At 51.5% G+C, this 21,976-nt stretch overlaps 1 protein-coding gene across 2 annotated transcripts; it reads right to left on the bottom strand.

Annotated features, from left to right (window-relative positions):
- Nucleotides 1-6,185: 6,185 nt before the first annotated feature.
- On the bottom strand, nucleotides 6,186-20,368 carry LOC311532233 (POU domain, class 5, transcription factor 3-like). 2 transcript variants are annotated; one of them, XM_084650518.1, is made up of 5 exons: nucleotides 19,522-20,368; nucleotides 12,830-12,998; nucleotides 12,024-12,154; nucleotides 7,776-7,940; nucleotides 6,186-6,549 (listed from the first exon to the last, which is right to left on the bottom strand). In XM_084650518.1, exons 1-5 carry the CDS (start codon nucleotides 20,128-20,130, stop codon nucleotides 6,298-6,300), a joined length of 1,326 nt encoding a protein of 441 aa, XP_084506644.1. In that variant the 5' UTR covers nucleotides 20,131-20,368; the 3' UTR covers nucleotides 6,186-6,297. The 2 variants fall into 2 exon arrangements, with proteins under 2 accessions (XP_084506644.1, XP_084506645.1); XM_084650519.1 differs by having other exon boundaries at nucleotides 12,830-12,944.
- Nucleotides 20,369-21,976: the final 1,608 nt, after the last annotated feature.

Raw genomic sequence — 21,976 nt, 5'->3', positions numbered from 1 at the left:
CAAAGCCCATTTCAGAAAAAGCTGCCGTGATTTCCCAAACTCCATTCAGGGCCGGATCCTCGTACCCTATCTCCAGCCTAAGAGCACTGCACTCGGCTGATTTCCATGGCTCTGCTCATGAGTCGGGGTTCACAATTTAGCCTCCAGGGAACGGGCTGTTGTGTTGCACAGTTCACGGACAACTCTCAGCAGGAGCCCGGTTTGCTGATGACAAGTAGGGCTGAAAGGAAATCAGGGAGTGTCCAAAGTGCAAGTCTGACAAAGAACAAAATGACACCTAGTTTAAATGTGGTCAAAAGCCTTTCCATTGCGAGAATGACACACCCAACACCAGGAAAACAAGAAAATCTAAAACTAATCCCCCCCCGCACCTTGCTCAGATTTTTAACCCCCCAAAAGGGAGACGTGCCAGGGACTCCATTGCCATTATTACTATATATATAAAGTATGAGGCCAGAAGGGAGCACTGTGATCGTCTAATCTGGCATCCTGGAAGATACAGGCCACGGGACGTCCCAGAAGTTGCTGCTTGAGCTAGAGGCTAGCGTTTCGAAAGGCACCCAATCTTGATTTTAAAGTGTCCCATGATGGGGAATCCACCACAGCCCTTGTAGGTTGTTTCAATAGTTCATTACCCTTGCTGTTAAAAATACGCACCTCATTTCTAGGCTGAGTTTGTCTGGCTTCAATTTCCAGCCATTGAATCTTGTTGGACCTTTGTCTGCTAGGTTTAAGAGGCCTCTATTAACAAATCTCTGTTCCCTGCATAGCTACTTGAGACAGACCAAGTCACCCCTTGACCTTCTCTTTGTTAAGATCAAGAGATTGAGCTCCGTGCGCGTTTCACTGCAAGGTATGCTTTCCAATCAATCATTCTCGTGGCTCTTTGGAGCGCTCAGCCGAACCTCGGTGAACAGAGCTCACCATGCCACAGAACCAGCAAGTCTGGGGCTGCGATGCCGTGCCAGGCTATCATAGCGGAAGCAGTAGAGACACCCAATTTCAAGGCATTTCAGCTGGTTCTGTGCCCTTTAAGATGCACTTAACCCATCAATCAGTCTTTAAAGAAGGGGATTCCTTGTGTGAGACGAATCTTCATGCAGAAAGGGCCCAGATACTCCCACGATGGGTGGCAAGATAAAACGCTCAGACAGACGAATGCCTTTTAAAATGCTCTAGGGCTGCCTTACAACACAGACATTCTGTTTTTCCCAAAACATGGTGTTCTTGCTGTGACTCACCAGTTCACATGCCGCACTGTCCCCCTCAGCCACCTCCTTCCGACAGCCACTCAGCCTCTACTACAGGGTCCGGTTCTGCTGCTGACTTGGCCCTGTGGCCAGCTCACATGCAGCCTCACCCCTTCTGGGGATCAGCGTTGCAGAGAAACAATGACCAACACAATGCTGGGCATCAACACCACATCCTCCACCTCCTGGACTCCGCTGCACTCTTCCCTTGCAGTCCCAGGCTTCCTCCTGGCAGGACCCAAAAAGACCCCAACCAAAACCAAACAGAACTTCAGCTGCTTCTGCCCATCCCAGGTTCTCCCCAGCTCCCTGACCCGCTTCCGGAGCCCCACCCCACAGGGCTACCTCCCTGGAGCCTTGCCCATGTCAGGGCTCAGCCCTGACAACGTCCAGACCCCTTTTCTCTAAGCCCTCTGCCTCCTGAATCTCCTCTGCAGGGCCTCCAGTCCCCTCCACGCCAGCTGGGTCTGCTCAGCAATTGAGGCTGATAGCCCTCTAAGTGCAACAAGATACGCTAATGGTGCCTCCAATTAACCGGTCTACCAGTGTGGGGTTTACACCCACCCACCACCCGTCTCCTACAAACCAGACCACGTTTCCATAACACATCCTGATTGTGCATCGAACTGGCTCCTCCAGTTTTTATTAGAAGTTTTCTCACATCCATTTTTTTGGGGCTAACTTTGTTGTTAAACAGGATAGTCATTTAGAAATAGAGATCCTTGAATACACCGTGTCCTGCACAAATGTCACCGCTGATTTTCTAGGGGAAAACTGCTTTGAAACCTAGCTTTGCATCGTTCAATTGCTGGGATAGCAACTTGATGTTTGCTGATCATTGCTCTTTGGGGCACGGACTTTTGGGTTCTGTGTCTGTACATGTCCCAGCACAGTGGGGTCTGCGTCCAGGACTAGGGCTGCTGAGTGCTACCACAGTGCACATGCATTAACAGAACATTTCATGAGTGGGTTACTCTCGTCTGGCAGGAGACTCTCCTGCTTCACACAGGAGTTTGCCTTGGAGAAACACGAGTGTTTCCAGCCCACTTATCCCCCAAGCTAAAGCCAAGAGGACATTTGCTCATTGCATGGTCCTGTGCTGCACTGAAGGCCCATGTTGCTTGCTACTGGCTGACAGCCCTGGAGACTGAAATCTTCTGGTATCCCCCAAGCAAGGCCAGGCAGTGAGGGGCAAGCGACTGGTCTGTCCATGTGACTCATCATGCCCACTAAGGGCTGAGAGGATCATCCCCCTGACCCAAGGGACTGAGACATCATTCACTTCCATCATGGGGGAGCAACTGTCATTCACACCAGCATGGGTGCAACCCCCCTCCTCTAACCCCCTTCCCTACCAGCCCCCCCTGCCTTCCTCACAGAGCAGGGAGTTTTATGACTCTCTGGCTTCCTTCTACAGCAGCACTGCTGGGAGAATGCATATTTCACATACCTATGGCCGTAGTGCCTAGAGGTCTCAGCCAGTCCACAGCCTCATTGTGCTAGGTGCGGTACAGACAGAGTTAGAGACAGTGTCTGCCCCAAATAAAATCACGTGAGTTTGCTGCAGGGGCTGCACAAGGACAACAGTGATTTTGTGTAGGTCCTACAGAGTGGCTTGAAATAATCTCATGCTACAGGGAGCAGGGGTGGGAACAGAACCCAGGTCTCCCAGGGACATACCTATCCAGCATTTTAATACAAGGTGAGAAGAGGGAGAGGTTAAAGTGAGTGAGGGGATCAAACAGGCACCATCCCCAATGTTCTTCCTGGGGGTGAGCGGCAGGAGCCCTCCCCTCTTTCCAGAGGCGACAGGCTACAGAGCAGCCCGGTGAGGGGATGGGGAGATGGACGCTACTTTGAAATGTTGAGACTGTTGAGATCTGAGTCCTGCTGCACCCTTAGCTGACAAGCATGGGGTGGGTAAGTCCCACATTGAGGTCTCCATAGAGGTGGTTTTGGAACACAAGTTGATAAATAAAACAGTAATAAGTCACCACTCACGCGGACCAAGTGAGAGTCATCCAAGAGTTCTGAAGGAACTCAAATATGAAATTGCAGAACTGCTAACTGTGGTATGTAACCTATCACTCAAATCAGCCTCTACACCAAATGGCTGGAGGATAGCTAAGGACCTAAAATATGAAATCGCAGAACTACTAACTGTGGTATGTAACCTATCACTCAAATCAGTACACCAGATGGCTGGAGGAGACCTAATATGATGCCAATTTTTAAAAAAGGTTCCAGAGGTGATCCCGGCAATTACAGGGCCTTCCATGGGTCAGTAACTGGTTAAAAGACAGGAAACAAAGAGTAGGAATAAATCCTCAGTTTTCACAGTGGAAATAAGCAAAGAGTGGGGTCCCCCAAGGATCTGCATGGTACCAGTGCTGTTCAACATATTCATAAATGGTCTAGAAAAAGGAGTAAACAGTGAGGTGTCATAGTTTGCAGATGATACAAAATTACTCAGGATAGTTAAGTCCAAACAGACTGCAAAGAATTACAAAAGGATCTCATAAAACTGGGTGACTAGGCAACAAAATGGCAGATGAAATTCACTGTTAATATATGCAAAGTAATGCACATTAGAAAACATAATCCCACCTGTACATACAAAATGATGGGGTCTAAATTACCAGTTACAACTCAAGAAAGATCTCGGAGTCATTGTGGATAGTTCTCTGAAAACATCCGCTGAATATACAGCGGCAGGCAAAAAGCTAACAGAATGTTGGGAATTATTAGGAAAGGGCTAGATAATAAGACCACAAATGTCATATCGCCTCTATATAAATCCTTGGTACGTCCACACCTTGAATACTGTGTCGTTCTGGTTGCCCCATCTCAAAAAAGATATATTAGAAATGGAAAAGGTACAGAGAAGGGCAACAAAAATGATTATGCACCGTATGGAGCAGCTTCCACATGGAAAGAGATTAATAAGACTGGGACTATTCAGCTTGGAAAAGAGATGACTAAGGGGGGATAGGATAGAGGCCACTAAAATCATGATGTGGAAAAAGTGAATAAGGAAGTCACATAACACAAGTACCAGGGGTCTCCATGTTTAAAACAAACAAAAGGAAGTATTTCTTCACATAAAGCCCAGTCAACCTGCGGAACTCAGTGCCAGGGGATGTTGTGAAGGCCAAAACTATCATGGAGTTCAAAAAACAATTAGAAAAATTGATGGAGGATAGGTCCATCAATGGCGATTAACCAGGAAAGTCAGAGATGCAACCTTGTGCTCTGGGTGTCCCTAAGCCTCTGACCGCCAGATGTTGGGACTGGATGGTGGGACGGATCACTTGATAATTGCCCGTTTCTATTCATTCCCTTTGAAGCACCTGGCATTGGCCACTGTCGGAAGCCAGGATACTGGGCTAGATGGACCATGGGTCTGACATAGTATGGCCATTCTTATGTTCTTAATTGATTATATTTATTGCCAGCCAAGAGGCAATGAAGCCCAAGCTGCCCAGCAAGGCATGGGCACCTCAAGGGAGAGCCCGGGGAGGAGCCCAGCAGCATATCTGAACCCTGTCCAGCCCAGAGGACACACATGGTCATAGCCAGAACATTGGTGCCATCTTCTGAGTGTGGAGCTCCATTCTGGCATCTGAGGGGAGTGGAGATTGGTTGGGGGTGGAGCTTGCAGCATCCCACACTCTTTCTCTTGCCTGTTTGACCCCGGCACACATTCACGCTGGGCTCCAAGAACGCTCTATGGAAAAGAGGATCTGTCCAGCACTACAAAATGTGCAGTGCTGAGTAGAAAATGACAGGCTCGCGAAAATGGTTTGTTCTTGTTACAATGCACAATGTTTTCTATGGAAGCCACGCTCTACCAGGGGACTCCGGCATGCATGGTATATCACTCTGCCGGCATGTGGGTGGAATCACAGCCTTACAGAGCTGGGGATGGGAGAAGCACTTTATCCCTTTCCACTCATTACACTGCTTCTCCCAGGGAGCATTGTGCAAGGAGCCAACAATGAAAGCTTCCAGGCAGAGAGTCAAAGCCCTGCAGTGCAGAGTAGAGACCTTAGGGTCCATAGTGGGAGGCATTGGAGGCTATTCTCACCAGCAGTTTGGAAACAGTGGGGTCCCTGAGCTGTTACAGGCCTTGGCAGATCTCCAGCAGAGTCCATCAGGGATGCCCAGTGGTAGCTGAATAGCCTCCTATGCCCTATAGACGCTCGTTAGGTCTAGGGCTGCTGAAGGGGTGGGAGACAAGGCAGCTGAAGCCTTTGCTCTACAGCCAGGCAGGGAAAGCACATTAAGTACACATGGGTCTGGAATTGTTCAGTGAAACATTTTTTTCCCTTGGAAAATGCCAACTGGTTGAGGCAGAGAGCTGGGGCAGGTAGAGATGTGTCTACGTGCCCAGGGAGCAAGGCTGAGCCACAGGCTGGCATTTGCCAAGGAGACTTAAGGGCCTCAACTCCCCCAGGCATGAAATGGGCACCCTAACCCTCCTAGGCTCCCTGGAAACTCCCAGGTTTACGGCTGCCTGGGACTAAGAGCCCATGGGAGTGACGGCCCTCAGGGTTCGCACAGCCCTGCTGCATGCAACAAAGAGACATGGAGACGGGATCATTTTAAAAACTAGAAATGGCTAAAAAGGGCTTTTTTTTTTCCTTCTCCAAACTAACAATAGATAAAACATTGTTTGCAAATGAGTGATGAGGCCCCGCCCCCGGGGGGAGGGGCAGGATAGGTAGCTCAACTCGAGGTGGGGGGGGAAGCAGGCTCCTTGCAGCAGGAGTGATTCGGAGCGGTGGGCAGGACAGGGACTCACTCCACAGTGCAGGGTGATCCGCTCCCTCTGCCCAGGTTGCTGCCCCTCCCCCTCACACAAAAAGCAAATAAAAACAATACAGTGAATCCCCCATCCCCATTCCCTCCTCCTTCCCCCCCCCCCCCCGAGTCAGGCGTCTGGGGAGCAGCTGCAGGATCTCTGGGGTGCTGTTCTCTCCAGAGAGCCAGCCAAGTAGCACCGCCAAGGAGACACCTCCGTCCAGCTCCCAGGGAGCCCCCAGGTTCAGTTGCCACTGTTCCCCATGGAGACCGCCGGCTGCAAAGCTTGAGGGAAGATCTCACCCTTATGGAAAGCTGGCATGTAGATGGGAGGGGGGGGGCCCAGGGCATAGGCTTGGGAGCTCACTGCGGCGGGCAAGGCTGGGTGCGCCAGGGCCAGGTTCATGTCGTACATGGCTCCCTCGTTCTCATCGCCGAAGGGCAGCAGCAGCCGCTTGCCCTTTTGACGCCGGTTGCAGAACCAGACTCGCACCACCTAGGCAGAGATGGGAGAAGGCACAAAAGGGGAGATGGATCAGCCCAGCCCATTAAAACCTCTCCCTCGGGGGCAGAGCCCCACACAGCTCCGCCTCTAGAGGGGAGCAAAGCAGCCAGACAATTTGGGAGCTTCAAGCTCTTTTCCAGTGGGATGTTTTCTGCCTTCCCTCCACCCCCACAAGGCCCTGCATACCCTCCCAGCTCAGCAGTCCCAGCTGGGAGCGCTTTGGTCAGCCAGGCAGAGGGATGGGTCTCTACAGAGCCCCAGGACACCCTGACAGTCCCTAGCATGTACGAGGCTGTCCTGCAACAGGGCTACATTCCTTCACCAGGTGCACCCACTAATTGAGGCAGTCTGGGCTCTAATCCCACCTATTGGGACCCACCTGATTTGGCAGCAATCTGGCTACCAAAGGAGCCCACGGGCACTCTTGTTGCATCCATGAATCAGACCTCCCCTGGGAGGGGAGTGACGTGGGCTGGCAGCTGGTGCTAACATACTCTTATCGCTGTTTGCTTTGTGCTCGCAGCCCCTGCACTAGCCATTCACCTCCAGAGTAGAGGTCTGGAGTAGAGCTGGACAGTAAAGGGTAGGGGTGGTGGGGACACTGTGGAAAATTTCGGTGAAAACAAAGGCTAAATTTTCAATGGACAATTTAAATTTTGTGGCAGAAGTTCAAATACCAGAAAGTGTCAGCTGCCACAGTGCCTACCGAATGGTAATTGCAGTTTGGGTGCCAGATGCCCCCCATTCCCGTCTTTAGGCTGGGCTACGTCATGCACCGTGTGCCACAGCCGCCACTCTCGTGGTGGGAGGTGGTGCCTCACGGGCCTCCCTCGCCATGGTGCATCATGGGAAATGTAGTCTGACTGGGAAATCCAGCTCATAGAGGAGAACAGGAACACGAGGCAACTGAACTACAGATCCCATGAGGCACCATGGTATCATTTCCAAAATGAAATTGTTGGATTTTTTAATCTTAAAAAAAAAAAAAAAAAATCCTCCTCCTCCTCCTGTGGAAAACAGACTTGTTTTGTGAATAATTTGGTTTAGTCAGAAACCCAATTTTCTGCTTAAAAAATAGTTTAGATGGAAAAATTTCCACCAGCCCTAAATTGGCCTTTAGAAGTACCCCACTAGGGAATGCGTTAGAGTCATTCCTAAGGACCTGACTTCTGAACATGCTGTTCTCCCCACCGCTGGGGAGCTCCATCTAAACCTACGTCTTTGTCCAGGTTGAGATCCTCGGCGATCTGCGAGATCTGCTGGGGGCTCGGCTTCACGCACTTGCGGAAGAAGTTCTCTAGCGTGCCCTTGACGTTGTTCTCGATGCTGGTCCTGCGCTTCCTCTTCCGGGCCTGGGCCAGCACTTGTTCTGCATTGCACAGCTGGAAGCAAGAGACACAAACCCACAAAAGCCATGGCACTTGGTTACAGGTTGTCCCTGTGGAGCAACAGTGTTCCCAGCTCCTCAGGGCGCACATATCTGGCTGGGAGAGGGGTAGGGCCAGGCCTGAGAGATGCCAATCCAACGTGCTGCAAATCAGTGTTTGGGTGGAAAGGGATAAAGTGGCAGGTTTTCAATTCAAACTGAAATGTTTGTTTCTGAAAATTGAATTTAGTTTCAGAAATTTCCCATGAACATTTTCAAAATGAAAAATTTTCATTCTTTCTTTACAGGGGGGAAAAAAAAATGTGGTTTTCAACCAGGTCCATTTATATAACCATCTACAACATATAGTATTCATGTCTGTAGCATGCTTAAATAATTTATTAGCCCTTTTTATAAAGTCTGTATAAATGTACACTAATACAAAGGGTGACCAATTATTTGGGAGAATATTAAAAGGATTTCATTAAAATATTTCTATTCACATTAAGGTTTTGTAATTTTTTAAATAGATTCAATCCCAAAGTGTTTGGGGGTTGAACTCCCTTTGACCCCCAAACTGCTGGCCCACCCTCGTTATCACATGGAGTAGTGCTGGGCGTGCCAAGCAACCGGCTTCCCTAAACGCCCAGAGATGCTTTAGAATAATTACTCAAAGGAACCTGCTCACGGGTCCTGAGCCTGCACCTTAGGCGTTTTGCCATTGACCTCAATGGAAGCAGGATCAAGATACAAATTGCTTCAATAATTTCCCTTTAGTGAAATTCCCTTCCTGAGAACCTACGCAACATAGTTAGCAGGTTGTGCTAGGTTAATCCTCCCCTGGACTTCAGCATATGGGACTTAAATGCTGTATTCTAAAGGGCACATCACCTCCCACTCCCTTCTTCTGGAAGAGCAGGAGAAGTTGCGAACCACACCACACACGGGGTAAAGGAAAAATCCCTGGTTTTCAGCCTTCCTGCAGCTGCTCCTCACTGGAAGGGAGGATATGGGGTGAAATCCAGGCCCCACTAAAGTCAAAATTTGAGCAGACTTCAATGGGGCCAGGATTTCACCCATGACCTTCCAATAGCCTGCCCCATCCTGCGAACCTCGCTGTGCCCCTGGCAACTGCAGAGTGCGGAAGAGGCTCCAGGTGCAGAGGACCTTCTGCCAGGTACCCACCTGCAGAAACCTCTGCAGTCAGTGAAGATTGTGACTGCTCAACAAAGAGTTGTTTCCCCCCAGACCTGCAATATGTTCTCAGATTCAGCCCCTGGCCCTCGTGCCATGGTAACTCAACCAGCCTCACTCCACCGACTACGGCTATAACATTTAAGAAGACGGGAGCCTCTCTCCAGATCCACCCATGACAGCAGAAAACGATCATGATTGCCTTGTTGGAGGCTGTTGTGATGTCTGGCTGCTCCAGGATCAGAACCAGTTGAAGAATCTGTTGCAAATTATATTTGTTGGGAATCTTAGTATATTTTCCCATCAAACAATGATTGTAAGTTCTTCCCACTCTTCGACCATCTCTGCAAAAGGTTGGACACTCTCCATCACACAATAGTCTGGTCAATCGGCTAATTGTTTATTTACAAGTACCTCTGCCCTACCATTGGAACAGACACTGCTACTCCGGTAATGCAAATGGCAAGTGTCTCTCTGAAGCCAGGCCAATAAGCAGGGCCTGGGAGCACTGGCAGGTTGTGGTTGGGACAGGGATGGAGGGGTTCCAGCTGCAAGGGTTATTAGCTGTTGCTAGACACCGCAAGTCCTCACTTACCCTGCTCTCTTCCCAAAAGGAACCTTCCCTTGTCAGCTCAAGGCCTCCTTACACTGGTGCCGTCACAGCTCACTGGGAAGCAGGCTAGCCCACTGGTCTATTGATAGCCAATGCCTAGGGCTGCAGGTTTATCACAGAGGTAAAAAATGTCACTGATACTGTGATTTTCCCATGGCTTTCTTTGCATCTGGGATTTCATAGGCTGAGGAGCTGGGGGGACCACCAAGGCCAGGGCCCATCCACTTGTACCACCACAGCTCAGGGCCGGTGATCTGGCGGTGCCATAGCCAAGAAGGGGCCAAGGCTGGGTGTCTCAGGTAGAAGGACATGCCCACAGGCCAGAGCAAGGAGCCAGGCCAGCCCCATGGGACAGGGGGCATACTTGTATAAGTAGGGGCATAGCGAGCAGATCGAGGGACGTGATCGTCCCCCTCTATTCGACATTGGTGAGGCCTCATCTGGAGTACTGTGTCCAGTTTTGGGCCCCACACTACAAGAAGGATGTGGATAAATTGGAGAGAGTCCAGCGAAGGGCAACAAAAATGATTAGGGGTCTGGAACACATGACTTATGAGGAGAGGCTGAGGGAGCTGGGATTGTTTAGTCTGCAGAAGAGAAGAATGAGAGGGGATTTGATAGCTGCTTTCAACTACCTGAGAGGTAATTCCAGAGAGGATGGTTCTAGACTATTCTCAGTGGTGGAAGAGGACAGGACAAGGAATAATGGTCTCAAGTTGCAGTGGGGGAGGTTTAGGTTGGATATTAGGAAAAACTTTTTCACTAGGAGGGTGGTGAAACACTGGAATGCGTTGCCTAGGGAGGTGGTGGAATCTCCTTCCTTAGAAGTTTTTAAGGTCAGGCTTGACAAAGCCCTGGCTGGGATGATTTAATTGGGGATTGGTCCTGCTTTTGAGCAGGGGGTTGGACTAGATGACTTCCTGAGGTCCCTTCCAACCCTGATATTCTATGATTCTATGACAGGGGCCACCACTGTGAGGTCAATGCTGGGTAGGCTCGTTCCGCACCACCACCCCCCACCAACCAGGCCTCCCACCCCCCAGGGGCAGGACCGAACCTCCCCCACCATGTCACATCCCCCCACTTCAAGTGACTTTACAACCACTACCTGCAAAAGTTGTGACTTTAACTAAATCTATCAGGACTGCTCAGCGATTGGATAAAAAAATGCCGTGACAAATCTGCAGCCCTACCAATACCCTTCCTAACGCCAGGCCCTTCCACACTGGGTGGGACGAAGAAGAGATAAGGTGGAATTTGAGGAGTCATTCTCCAGGCACATCAGAGCAGGATGTCTGCAAGAGAATCCGTGGGTCTGCTGGATTAACCAAGAAGTAAAGGAAACAATTAGCAAAGATAAGGAGGTTGCGAGAAATTATCATTTCTTTGCCTCAGAGTAGGTCAAGGAGATCCCGACCCTGAGCTGCTGTCTCAGGTCAAGGACCAAGGTGTTAAACAGGAGCTGCTGGAACAAACTGATCAAGAGCAAAATATCAGGAGGCCTGGGCGACATGACCCAAGAAGTTTGAATGCAAGAGCAAAGTGTCTGAGCTGCTAACAAAACTCTACAATCCTGGGGGCTGCAGTGGGTGCCTAGAATCCCATACAGCCTTGCCCCAGGTACCCACTCCTACACCAGGGCTTGCAACGGCGTCCCGGGAAGGCAGCCATACAGCTATCATCTCCCAGCTAAAACCAGTGCTTTTAGAGACGCTTTACACAGCCCTGACCTTTTACCTGCAGGACAGTGGCTGGTCAGTGGGGAGAATCTCATCCTTGGACTTTGGTTTAGAAAGAAGGCGAGTAAGAGGAGACATGACGCGGATAAGCAGAGTAATGAATGGGAAAAGGTAGATCAGGCATTCCTATCTACCCTCCCTCATTACACACCAGCAAGGGGTGAGTCAGTGCAACTGAAAGGCAGCACATTTAAAACCAGTCTGAGGAAATTCTGTTTCTCCCCCAAAGCACGTGACTAACCTGTGGAACTCACTGCCCCAAGGTATCAGCAAAGCCAAGAGTTCAGCAGGATTCTCTAGAGGCCTTGGACATTCTCATTCTCCACAGTCACAGCAGAAAGGATAAAACACATTCAGAAGAGATGTAAGCTCTCCTGACATGGATCAAGCTCTGACTGACGGGGGTCAGGAAGGAACTTGCCCAGTGACTAGGTTACTTCCATAGCTGCCCATTAAGAGGTCACGTACACCTTGCTCAGAAGCAGCTAGTCCCGGCCATTGGGCTGAGCCAAGCCCTGGGCTGACCCAATCTGGCCCACCCCTCCCCACTTACCTCTTGCAGGCTGTCGCTGTTCTCTACCTCGTTGAGCCAGCGCTGCAGCAGTGGCTTCAGCTTGCACATGTTCTTGAAGCTCAGCTGGAGGGCTTCGAAGCGGCAGATCGTCGTCTGGCTGAACATCTTCCCTGGGAGGGAGAGAGAAGCACCGTTCACGGCAGGCCTGGGGCTGCCAGACTCCTTATCCTATACCGCCAGCACACCAGCCAGAGAGGAAAGAAACCTGCCCACTACTTGACCCATGCATGGAGCATCCATGACTCTGGGGGCTGCATCCATGCATGGGAGACCCCCCGCCCCAATATTGCACAGTCACCTACCCACCTCTGCAGCAGGGACCATGGCAGTCTGCTCCCTTCACCTGCTATCTGGGGGGAGGAGGGGCATCTACTGTCCCTTCCCCCCATAAGTGAGGCACTGGGGGAGCTTGAGTCCCTCTCCCCCCCCCACCCCCGGCAGACAGCTGGATCTAGGAATCCACTCTGCCCCACATAATTTTGCTTTCCCCCAGGATCCCCATCTCCTGTTGTGAGCCCCTCCCTCAAGACAGCAGCAGGGATCCCCAGGTTACAGCATCATGTTGGGGCTCCCCCGGAATCGCCACGGTGTTCACACTGGGCTCACTGCAACAAGCATCCAAAAACCCTTCCAGCCGCTTTGAACATCCAACTGGGGAAGAAGCTACACAGCACCAGTGAGGATCCAGGGGCTGTCCCTCCCCATCTCTCACCTTCTGCATCAAGAGACACCCCCAGAGGCACCAGATGCACTTGGGAGGGGTGGGGGAGAAAAGTGAAACTCACCATACAGAGTCCCCAGAGCCATCCCCACATCAGCCTGTGTGAACCCCAGGGTGATGCGCTTGTGCTTGAGGTCTTTGGCAAACTGCTCCAGCTCCTCCGAGGTGGGAGTGGTGTCCTGGCAAAAGCAGCAAAAACGTTTCTGTGAGGGGATAAAGGAGCCCGCTGGGGGCTGGCAAGGAGAGAGGTGGATTCACTCAGGCATTTCAGGGATGGATGCAGATCCAAGCCCTAGAGAGATGGATCCCAGGTCTACCGCTGCAATCAGGCTCCACCGCGGCTTTCATGGCAGGTGAGAGTGCGAACGGGCTCGGTGAAGCCCTCAGTTGTTTGTTTGCATGGACAAACCAGCATCCTGCAGCACGAGGATGGCAAACAATCCCAGAAGGAATCACTTTCACCTGACACGGAACCAAGAGCTCTGCTGGGATCCGAGAAACAGGCTGATCCCTCAAGCTGCTCTCTGGCTTTCTGCTTCACGGCAGAACGTCTGCCTCGACTGTCCCTCAGGCTCCCTCGGCCTGGCTGCCCGCTGCAGTGGGAAACAGCTCAGCCACAACCTCCCACCCACTGGGGTGACGTCTGGCTGGCGAGGCTCAGAGTTGGAACAGCATAGCGGAAGTGGTGGGGGGGTGCATGGTGCTACAGGTCAGCGCTGAGGGGTGTTAGCTGGGCCGTTAAGGTCAGTAACTTTAAAAATGAAAGCTGTAGTTTCTGCAGACATCGCTGCCTTTAGACACTCCCTCGCTTACCCATGAAAGCCTCCCACTCCACTCTGGGCAGCAGACAAGCCAGGTAATCAGTGCGCGGGATGGCCATGGAGATTCACCAGGCAGAGACTGAAGCTGGCAAGCTGACGCCCTGCAATACCCCGACCCTCACAGCCCCCCGCAGCCAGGATACGTTTCCTAGGGTCAGTTTGTGGTGGGGATGAGAAATCCACCCAAGCCCAGAGATGGCCCTAGTCACCACAGTACCTGAGCACTGCCCAACCCCACGCACTGCTCTGCTGGAAGGCAGGACAGGACCATCTCTGTTTCCAAAGGGTCAGTGGAGTGACTTGCCCAACACAGGGTGGGTAAAAATCATGATAAAAAAATACAAAATGGTTTTTTTTATTTAAATATCGCTGTTGCCTTTTATTCCCTTCCTGTTTTATAGTCTTAAGTGGCTGGTTTGTTCTTGTTTAAAGAGTTTCCAAATTGTTAGTTGAGTTGCAGATTTTACGGTGAAGTTTTTCTTTTCTACTGAAGTTTCAGCCTTGAAACTCTCAGCCAGGCTGTAAAAAAAGAAGTCCTGGGCCTGATACCACAACCCCCACCACCACCACCACCACCGCAAATAGCAGCCAACACTACCGGCCGCCACACTGCACTTCCACAAATCAAGAAAGTCACAACGCTTTGACCAGACTATGCTCCTCCCTCAGGTTTGCAGCGTGAAGTCAATAGGACTTGTGCTCCTAAGTCACTTACAAGCTGTTGAAAATCCCACCTTTAGGATTTTATGGACCTAAACATTTTGGCCTGTCTGTATAAAGTAAGTTCACAGCAATGTTGTTAATGCACTGGGAAGATGAAATCACTTGTCATCGCTGACACTATCTGGCCACCATCTCTGAAGTGTCTGAGCACCTCATAATATTTAATGTCTCAATCCTTCCCAAACCGCCGGGGAAGGGCTATTCTGTACCTGGGGAACTGAGGAAGAGCCTGAGGCGCAGTCTACATTACCAACGTACATGAGTGGAACGACGTCGCTCAGGGTGAGGATTTAACGCAGTTCCACCAACTGAACTCCCGGGGTAGACGGCACCGTAGAAGAGCGTCCTGTGGACACACAGCTACTGCCTCCCGGGGAGGTGGAATTCCTACACCCATGGGAGCAGCTCTCCCATTGGGTGTAGGTAGCATCTTCACTAAGCGATACAGCGCACCGCAAGTGTAGACAAGCCCTGAGTAACTTGCCCACGGTCACACGGAGAGCCTTAGGTGGAGCAGGAAGTTGAATCTAGTGTCTACACTAGCACTTTTGTCAGTAAAACTTTAATCAGTCGGGGGCAGGGGGGAGAAAACCACCACCCCTGAGCAACGTGTCTGGACAGCACTACCTTGGCGTCTCCAACAGAGCTCACTGGGTGTGGTTTAATTATGCCGACAGGAGCGCTCTCTCCCATTAGCACAGAGCAGCTCCACAGGAGACCTCACAGCGGCGGTAAGATCTCTAGTGTAGACACAGCCTTTGTCTCTCAAATTCTAGGCCAGTGCCCTCATTGCTGGGCCACCTCTTCTCTCTACACTGAAGCAGTTTTGTTCTGAAGGGACAAAGATTCTGTGCCACTAAAAGAATGGTTTGTAATAGAAATACAATTTTAGCCCATGGTCCTGCTAACAATTATGCACATGCTTAACTTGGCGTGCAGGAGAAGTCACATCAAAGTCAAGGGGACTTTTCATCTGAGTCAAGTTACGTACCGCCTAGTGACTGCTGGACCAGAGCCTTCATTTTCAATATTTTGGGGTTTGCCTATTGCAGTTTTGCAAAATCCAGTTCAGCTCCCGGCGCAGGAGTGGCATTTACCATTTTGTAGGGACCTCTCCCATCATCTACCCTGAGCTCCTGAATGACGCAGGACAGAGAATTTCCCATAACTTCTGTTTGAGTTAGAGTAGATCTTTTGATAAGCTCATCAGTGTTAGTCTAGATTCTGTGACAGAGGCAGGAACTGAACCTCCAGCCCAAGGAGTCACAGGCCAGTACCTAGCCACTGCACCATCCTTCTCAAGGGCCCCCACACCCTCTTGTACTACTTCCTATCCCACCCTGCTCCCAGGTAGAGGGGAAGCTGGAGGCCAGATCCCCCTCTGCTGTAGGTAAGCTTCCACCGAGCGATGCCCATGGACACCGGCCACGTATCTTCCCTTTTGTGAAGGTTGGGAAGTACCTGGCTGCTGGGTTTTCTCTTCCCCAAGGAAGCCAGCAGGGAGAACACACTGATCTGTGCTCCAAGTCTAAGCCCTGCTCCTGCAGAGGGGCTCCAAGCAATGCCCTCCACCACCAGCAGATGCCAGTGTGTTATGTTTGAGACCTCTCACCAGCTGAGGGCCAGTGGATCTGGATTCAGCCTGTCAGCTGTCAACTTCCTCTCAGTGCTAAGGAGAAGGCTCAGATCCTAATTCCAGGGGTATTTAGGAGCCTGAATATCTTTGAAGATCTGGGCCCAACAAAGCAAAAAAGGATCAAATCCCCCTTTAAAAATCAAAGCAAAACACAAGGGCACAACTCATCTAAGCCACTGGGAGTTCACACTGGAAGAGAGATGGGCTGCAACCAACCCAGCACCCAGAGCAGCAAAGTTTTGCTATGAGAAGGTGCAGAGTCACCTTTCAATCAGCTCTCCTGCTCGCTTTGATGATACTGGCACAACATGCAGGGTGGCAGCAGTTGCCAAGCTGCGATTTAAGATGGAGATGAAAGCAGCATTGGCCCAGATTCTTGTACCTTGCCTCATCATGGACACCTGCGCAGAGGGGTACAAAACGCTGGGCAAACTGAATGGTGGCTTCTTACCCACGTGTTGCCCCAGGTGTAAGTCTCAACACGTGGTCCAGGGCAGGAGAAGAGGAGATTCAGAGCACTCTATGTTTGCACAGAAAGCTCCATCTACACACACACAAAATGAGCATGCACTGTTTTGCACACACAGGTTTCCAGACCTGCCCTTCTCCCCACCTGGAACTGTTGTGGGACAATTTATGAAACAGGTTTAATTAATTAGTTCATAGCCTTTCTGAGCAGTGGGAGGTTTTTGCAAATACAGTCACTCCTGCCACTGGTACTATTAGCAGTTAACAAAAGAATAAACCAAACCCAGGGCTGTGCCCTTTAAAATTTTTGTCCATCATAAAGAGTCCAGAAAAAAGAGTTTTTCCTTCTGTTTATTATTTACTTTCTTGTTTTTCCCCTTAGAAATATCAGGAATGTCAATTCTGATTTTCCCTGGCCGTTCTGGAAGATCTGCCAAGGCATGGCAGGGTTTCTCCACACACAACAGTTTGCACCAGTTTCCACTAAAAGCAGGTTTTTTGATTGATTTAGTTAAAGTGGTGCAAACAGCAGCATGGACCCGCTTAAGTCTATTCACACGCTTAGTTCTGGCTTAAACTGGATTAATTTACCGAGACAAGCGTTGCATCCGATGAAGTGAGCTGTAACTCACAAAAGCTTATGCTCAGATAAATTGGTTAGTCTCTAAGGTGCCACAAGTCCTCCTTTTCTTTTTGCTTAATCTACCTGCGAGTCAGGAATCTGACCAATTTTTAAATTATTATAATCTGGAGGGAGCTGGCCTACACACTCTAAATATCTGGATTTTTAAAATTCCATTTAAAATAAATAATAATAGTCATGCCGATGAAAATATTTAAAGCAGGCAGCTCCGGCAGCCGAAGGGCTGCATGCACAGAAGAGCTGAGTGCGCAGACATAACAGAAGCATATGCCCGTCCTCAGAGACGGATGGCTGAGCTATCGCACTGAGGAGCGTACAGAGACAAATATTTTTGTTCTGCAACAGCCAGCAGAGGGAGCCCACGGTAAAGCCGCTGCTCAGAACCATGCCAGTGGCTGATAGACATGAGGGGCAAACATGGCAGTAAGAATGGGAGGCCCCCCTGAAAGCATGGGAAGAAACTGTGTGGTGCTGATCTCTGGATCCCAAAGAGCCCAGCACTGGAGCAGCTGGGCAACACAGCTTAGCCACACTGAGAGAAAGCTCTCCGAACTGGGGGTGCCCCTGCTGGAAACGTGCTCAATGCAGTAAACCAGGCTGGAGAGCAAAACTCACTCCCCACCGCCAATGGGACACAATCAGGGCTCCACTTTTGCATAAGCAGGAACTCAACCTCCTTCCTGAACCTGGGCAGGATGGGAGGTGACAAAGGGGGGGAACAGGCAAACACCAGACCTCTAGCGAACTCACGTGCTTCTCAGCCTTGGCATCCTTCTGGACTCCTCCCTACTACTAGATTCCCAGATAGTCCGGAAACAGTTTCTTCCCCATCCTGACAGAGGAGGGCCCAACCACTGTGTGAGCCCCATCACCGAAAGGGTGCTGCACTTCACATGGACAGCAGCAACTCTGAAGAACATCCAGCTAGCCCAGAGTGCAATGACCCAATTATTAAGCACCATAGGCCACTTTTAACCACCTGCTGTGCTGTGGTCACTGTGCTGGTGCCCCAGAGAAGACCCAAGGTCATCAAAGCCCTCCGCAGGCTGAGCTGAGGGGGAGAGGGAAGGTTGGGTCCCTGGCGGAGAGTGGAAGAAAGAGGGAGGGAAGTCATAACATGAGGCTAGCAAGGTTAAAGGGGTTAGACTCAAGCCCTGCTAGGCATGTGCCTGGGTGGATCTGGTAGGCCCGCTCTCCTTGGTGCCCACTGCTGTAACCTCTTCCCGCAGACATCCTGGGATGAGTTATGCAGGAGGTCAGACCAGATTATCCTAATGGTCCCCTGGGGGGAGGGTGCTGACAACTGGGAGCTCCTGGAGAAGCAGAGGAGGGAAAAGAAGAATAAAAAATGGAAAGGAAAATACAGAGAAAAGCAAAAAGAGAGAGACGAGTAATGTGCAGCAATCGATGGAGCTTCAGAACCACTGGCCTAGGCAGATGTAGGGAAGCTCTAGCAGGATTTGGGAATGTAGCTAAACCCCCATTTACACTACAAAGCAACAGTGTTGTAACTTAACCCCCTTGCAATGCAAAGCGCTTTCATCCCATGGGACCTGTCATCCTGCCTTTTTCCTTGCTGTCCCTGGGCCTGTGCCTCTCAGCTGGTCTTTAAATCCCCCAGTCAAACAATTCTGTACCCCGGCTGGCTCACACCACCAGTCCCTCTCTACTAACTCCCAGCTCTTACAGAGCATTTTCCATCAGATCTCACAATGCTTCCCACAGGAGCCGAGTTTCATTCTCCCCATTTTACAAATGGAGACATCCAAATGATGAGGGTTTGGAGTGAGACAAAGAGAAGTTTAAATCTCTACCCTGGCATTACAGAGCAATGGTCACTTCACTGGAGGGGGGGGGGGAGAGATCAAACTGCAGCTGAGAGTCTGGATAAAAGACTATCGATCATCATAAAGAACCCTGGTGCTTTTTAAAAGCTGATTTATGTGTCTACACACACACCCAACACAGAGTCAGATTTTGGGTTGCTCTGATTCACACATCAGACAGGGATCTGGCCCACCGTATTTAAAAAGCAGACGGAGCTTTTCGTCTGCGTTTGCGGACGCCACCTCCAGGGAACACAGGCCACCAGAGAGACCCGTCTGTTCAGAGCAGCCCGGTTGGCCCAGTGTAGATCGATCGCTTTGGGGAACCCTACCCGCCCTCCCCAGCCACCCCCGCTGGGGAGCTGCTCCCCAAGGAGCCTGTGCCAGGAGAGATGTGCGGCTACAGCGCAGCGGGACTGTCAGGGAATGGGGGAGACAAGGTCACCCCAAAAGCATCAGACAGAGGAAGAAAAATGGGGGCGCTGCTCCTCTCCGCTCCCCTCCCCCTTGGTATAAGCCGGAGAACTGGGGGGAGATCCCTTGAGAACACGCAGAGCGGAAAGGGGTTAGAGGGGGGGCGATCCCCGGGCCAGCCCCGGACTGGGGTCCGGGGAGGGGCCGCAGGGCTGCGATCCTTACCTCGTCCCCACTCTCACTGGACTGGCCTCCCTCGCTAGCCGCCCCACTGGAGCTGCCGCTGCTGCCCAGGCTGGAGAGGCCGCTGGGGGGCTGGTGCGGGTCGCCGGGGTAGATGGCGTGATGGGCCCCAGGGCAAAGCCCGACCCCTGGGAACGTCTGGCTGGGGAGGGGGCCGCGGGACGCCGCCGCGCTGTGCCCAGCCAAGGCAGGCCAGAAAGGGCTGTTCCAGGGGTGGGCGTAGTAGGGGCCCGCGGGCAGGAGGGCGCATTTCCCTTCTGGGGAGCCTTCTTTGCGCCCCTTCTCCTGGCCGGGCTCTTCTTTCGGGGCCTGCCCGCTTTCCAGGAGCTGGGGGCCCCGGTGCCCCCCAGCCATGCCCGGCTGCTGGCAGGGCTCTGGGCCAGGGAACGGGCCCCAGGCCTTAGCCTGGCCGGCCTCCCCCGCCGGGAGCTCGGGGGGCTCGTACTCCGCTTTCAGCGCCGGGAAGGGGAAGAAAGGCGGCTGGTGGCTGGTGCTGCTGTAGCCGCTTTTGCCGAACTGGCCGCCCGCATCCTGCAGGATCCCGGCCCCCAGGCCGAAGGAGGTGGGGGGCAGCCCCTCCTGGCTGAACATGGTCGCCCCCAGGCTGCCCGGAGCCGGGGCCCCCGCTGGAAGGGTCTCGGAGCCCCTACGGCGCCATGGCCCAGGCGCGACCAGACGAGGCGAGGGCCAGGAGTCTCCGCATGCTGGCAGGCTCACGGCAGCAGCTGGGCACCGGCGGGGCCACGGCGAAGCCCCTCCATGCTGCAGAGACCCGACTGAGCGCCTAAGCCGGCCAGGAGCCTGCACTGAAGGCCAGCCAAGGGGCTACCTCCCCCCGCCCCGCTAAGGGCCCAGCTTGGGCGTCTCTGTTAATTGCCCCTGCTCAGCTATTGGCCCCTTTAAGACAATTGACACCAATAGGTTGTAAATGAACTTGATTCTTGTGTGTGTGTCGGGGGTGGGGAAGGGCATCTTGCAACCACCTTGATTAGAAATAGCTTCAGACTCCGTGTATCATCCCCCCTCCCCCCCCGCCACCTCTTTAACTTCCCCATGGGTTTGGGAGGGCATCAATCGAGAAGGGAAATGAAAACGACCAGCTGCATAATTTATTGGTGGTGGGAATTATTCTGCTCGGATCCTGTTTAAAAAGGCCGGAGCCCTCCAGGAATTGTTCGCTCCTCCATATTCAGAGCAATTAACCGTTTGCACGTGGGTTGGACTCCAGTTGGGGAAATTACAAGATTGCAATTGCAAACCCATTTGGATGGTTAGTTGCTCCCAGCAGTTTGGGACCAGGTTGCAAAATCCTTGCCCTGCCATGCACTGATTTTGCAACGGTTGGTATATAGCAAGGGTCGACTGGGAGCTGTGAGTCACCCTTTCTCCGAGCACAGGGACACAGGCACATTTGATGAAAATGAAAGGCAGCACATTTTCAACTGATAGTCAAACATTTGATTGTGTAGCACATAGTTCACCCATGGAACTCACTGCCACAAGATTTCACCCAGGCTTAGAATCTAGTAGGATTTTTTGGATGAGAACAATCACAGTCACATTCACTAGGACTAAAAATATATATGAGGAAATTGAAACCTTCCTTCTTCAGGGCACACAGCAACCAATCACTAACTGACTGGGGTTAGGAAGAACCCTAAGGGCCCGTTATTCCATTACTGACCACCATGGGGTCTTTGGACCTTCTTCTGAAGCAGCTGGTGCTGGCCACTCTCAGACAGGTTACAGGACTAGACAGATGATAAACTGCCATAGCAGATCAGCCCCCTTTGTTCCCTTGTGGAAAATGGAATCAACAATCTGTCTGATGGGCTTCCTCTCCCCTGGCTGCAGAGTGTGAGCTGAGATCCACCACAGGGTGTTGGAGTACTGAGGCAGGCTTTGCAGATGCCCTGTCTACCCCGGCCTGCTCTCCCAGAAAATCCAGGATTAAATGATTAGATAGTGATAGGTGCACCCTAGAGGTGTTTAATGGCCTCACCACTTCCTAGCAGCTCCATTGCTTTCCCGTCCCCTGCTTGATGAATTTCCAAGCCACTGCTGCAAAATATCAGAGCCCCTTGGAGAGACTTCTGGGACGTATTTACAGGCACAGGATCCTAATCTTAACATGGTGAAGGGCCTGGCTCTTTTGTTTTCTTTTACTGGTCTCTGACCTCTAAACTGAGCTGATCATGAGCATTGCTATCACACTCATCTGCCGCACAATGGGACACAGTCACTATGTTCTCTGTTTGTGATTGCCACTTGACAATGGTGTGATTGGGCCTGGGTTTATTACGCTTCCCCAAACCCCACCCCTCTGCTCCCAAAGTAACTTTTCGACATATCGATTGCAACGGCCAGGATTACCCTTTCAATGCATTATGTAATGAGCATAGCTTGGTGCATACCTCCCATCACCCCCAGACAGTCC

The sequence above is a fragment of the Lepidochelys olivacea genome, assembly GCF_965140295.1.
Source record: "Lepidochelys olivacea isolate rLepOli2 genome assembly, chromosome: 16".
Classification (NCBI taxonomy): domain Eukaryota; kingdom Metazoa; phylum Chordata; order Testudines; family Cheloniidae; genus Lepidochelys; species Lepidochelys olivacea.
Note: the sequence above shows the minus strand (reverse complement) of the source record. Positions and strands in the feature narration are given on the sequence as shown.

Excerpts from the sequence above, each read along its gene's own strand:
- LOC311532233 (XM_084650518.1), bottom strand. The coding sequence starts at position 20,130 with ATGTTCAGCCAGGAGGGGCTGCCCCCCACCTCCTTCGGCCTGGGGGCC. Across the intron at positions 12,999-19,521 it reads CCAGTGAGAGTGGGGACGAG|CCCCCAGCGGGCTCCTTTAT; the intron begins GTAAGGATCGCA and ends TCTCCTTGCCAG. Across the intron at positions 12,155-12,829 it reads GGCTCTGGGGACTCTGTATG|GGAAGATGTTCAGCCAGACG; the intron begins GTGAGTTTCACT and ends TCTCCCTCCCAG.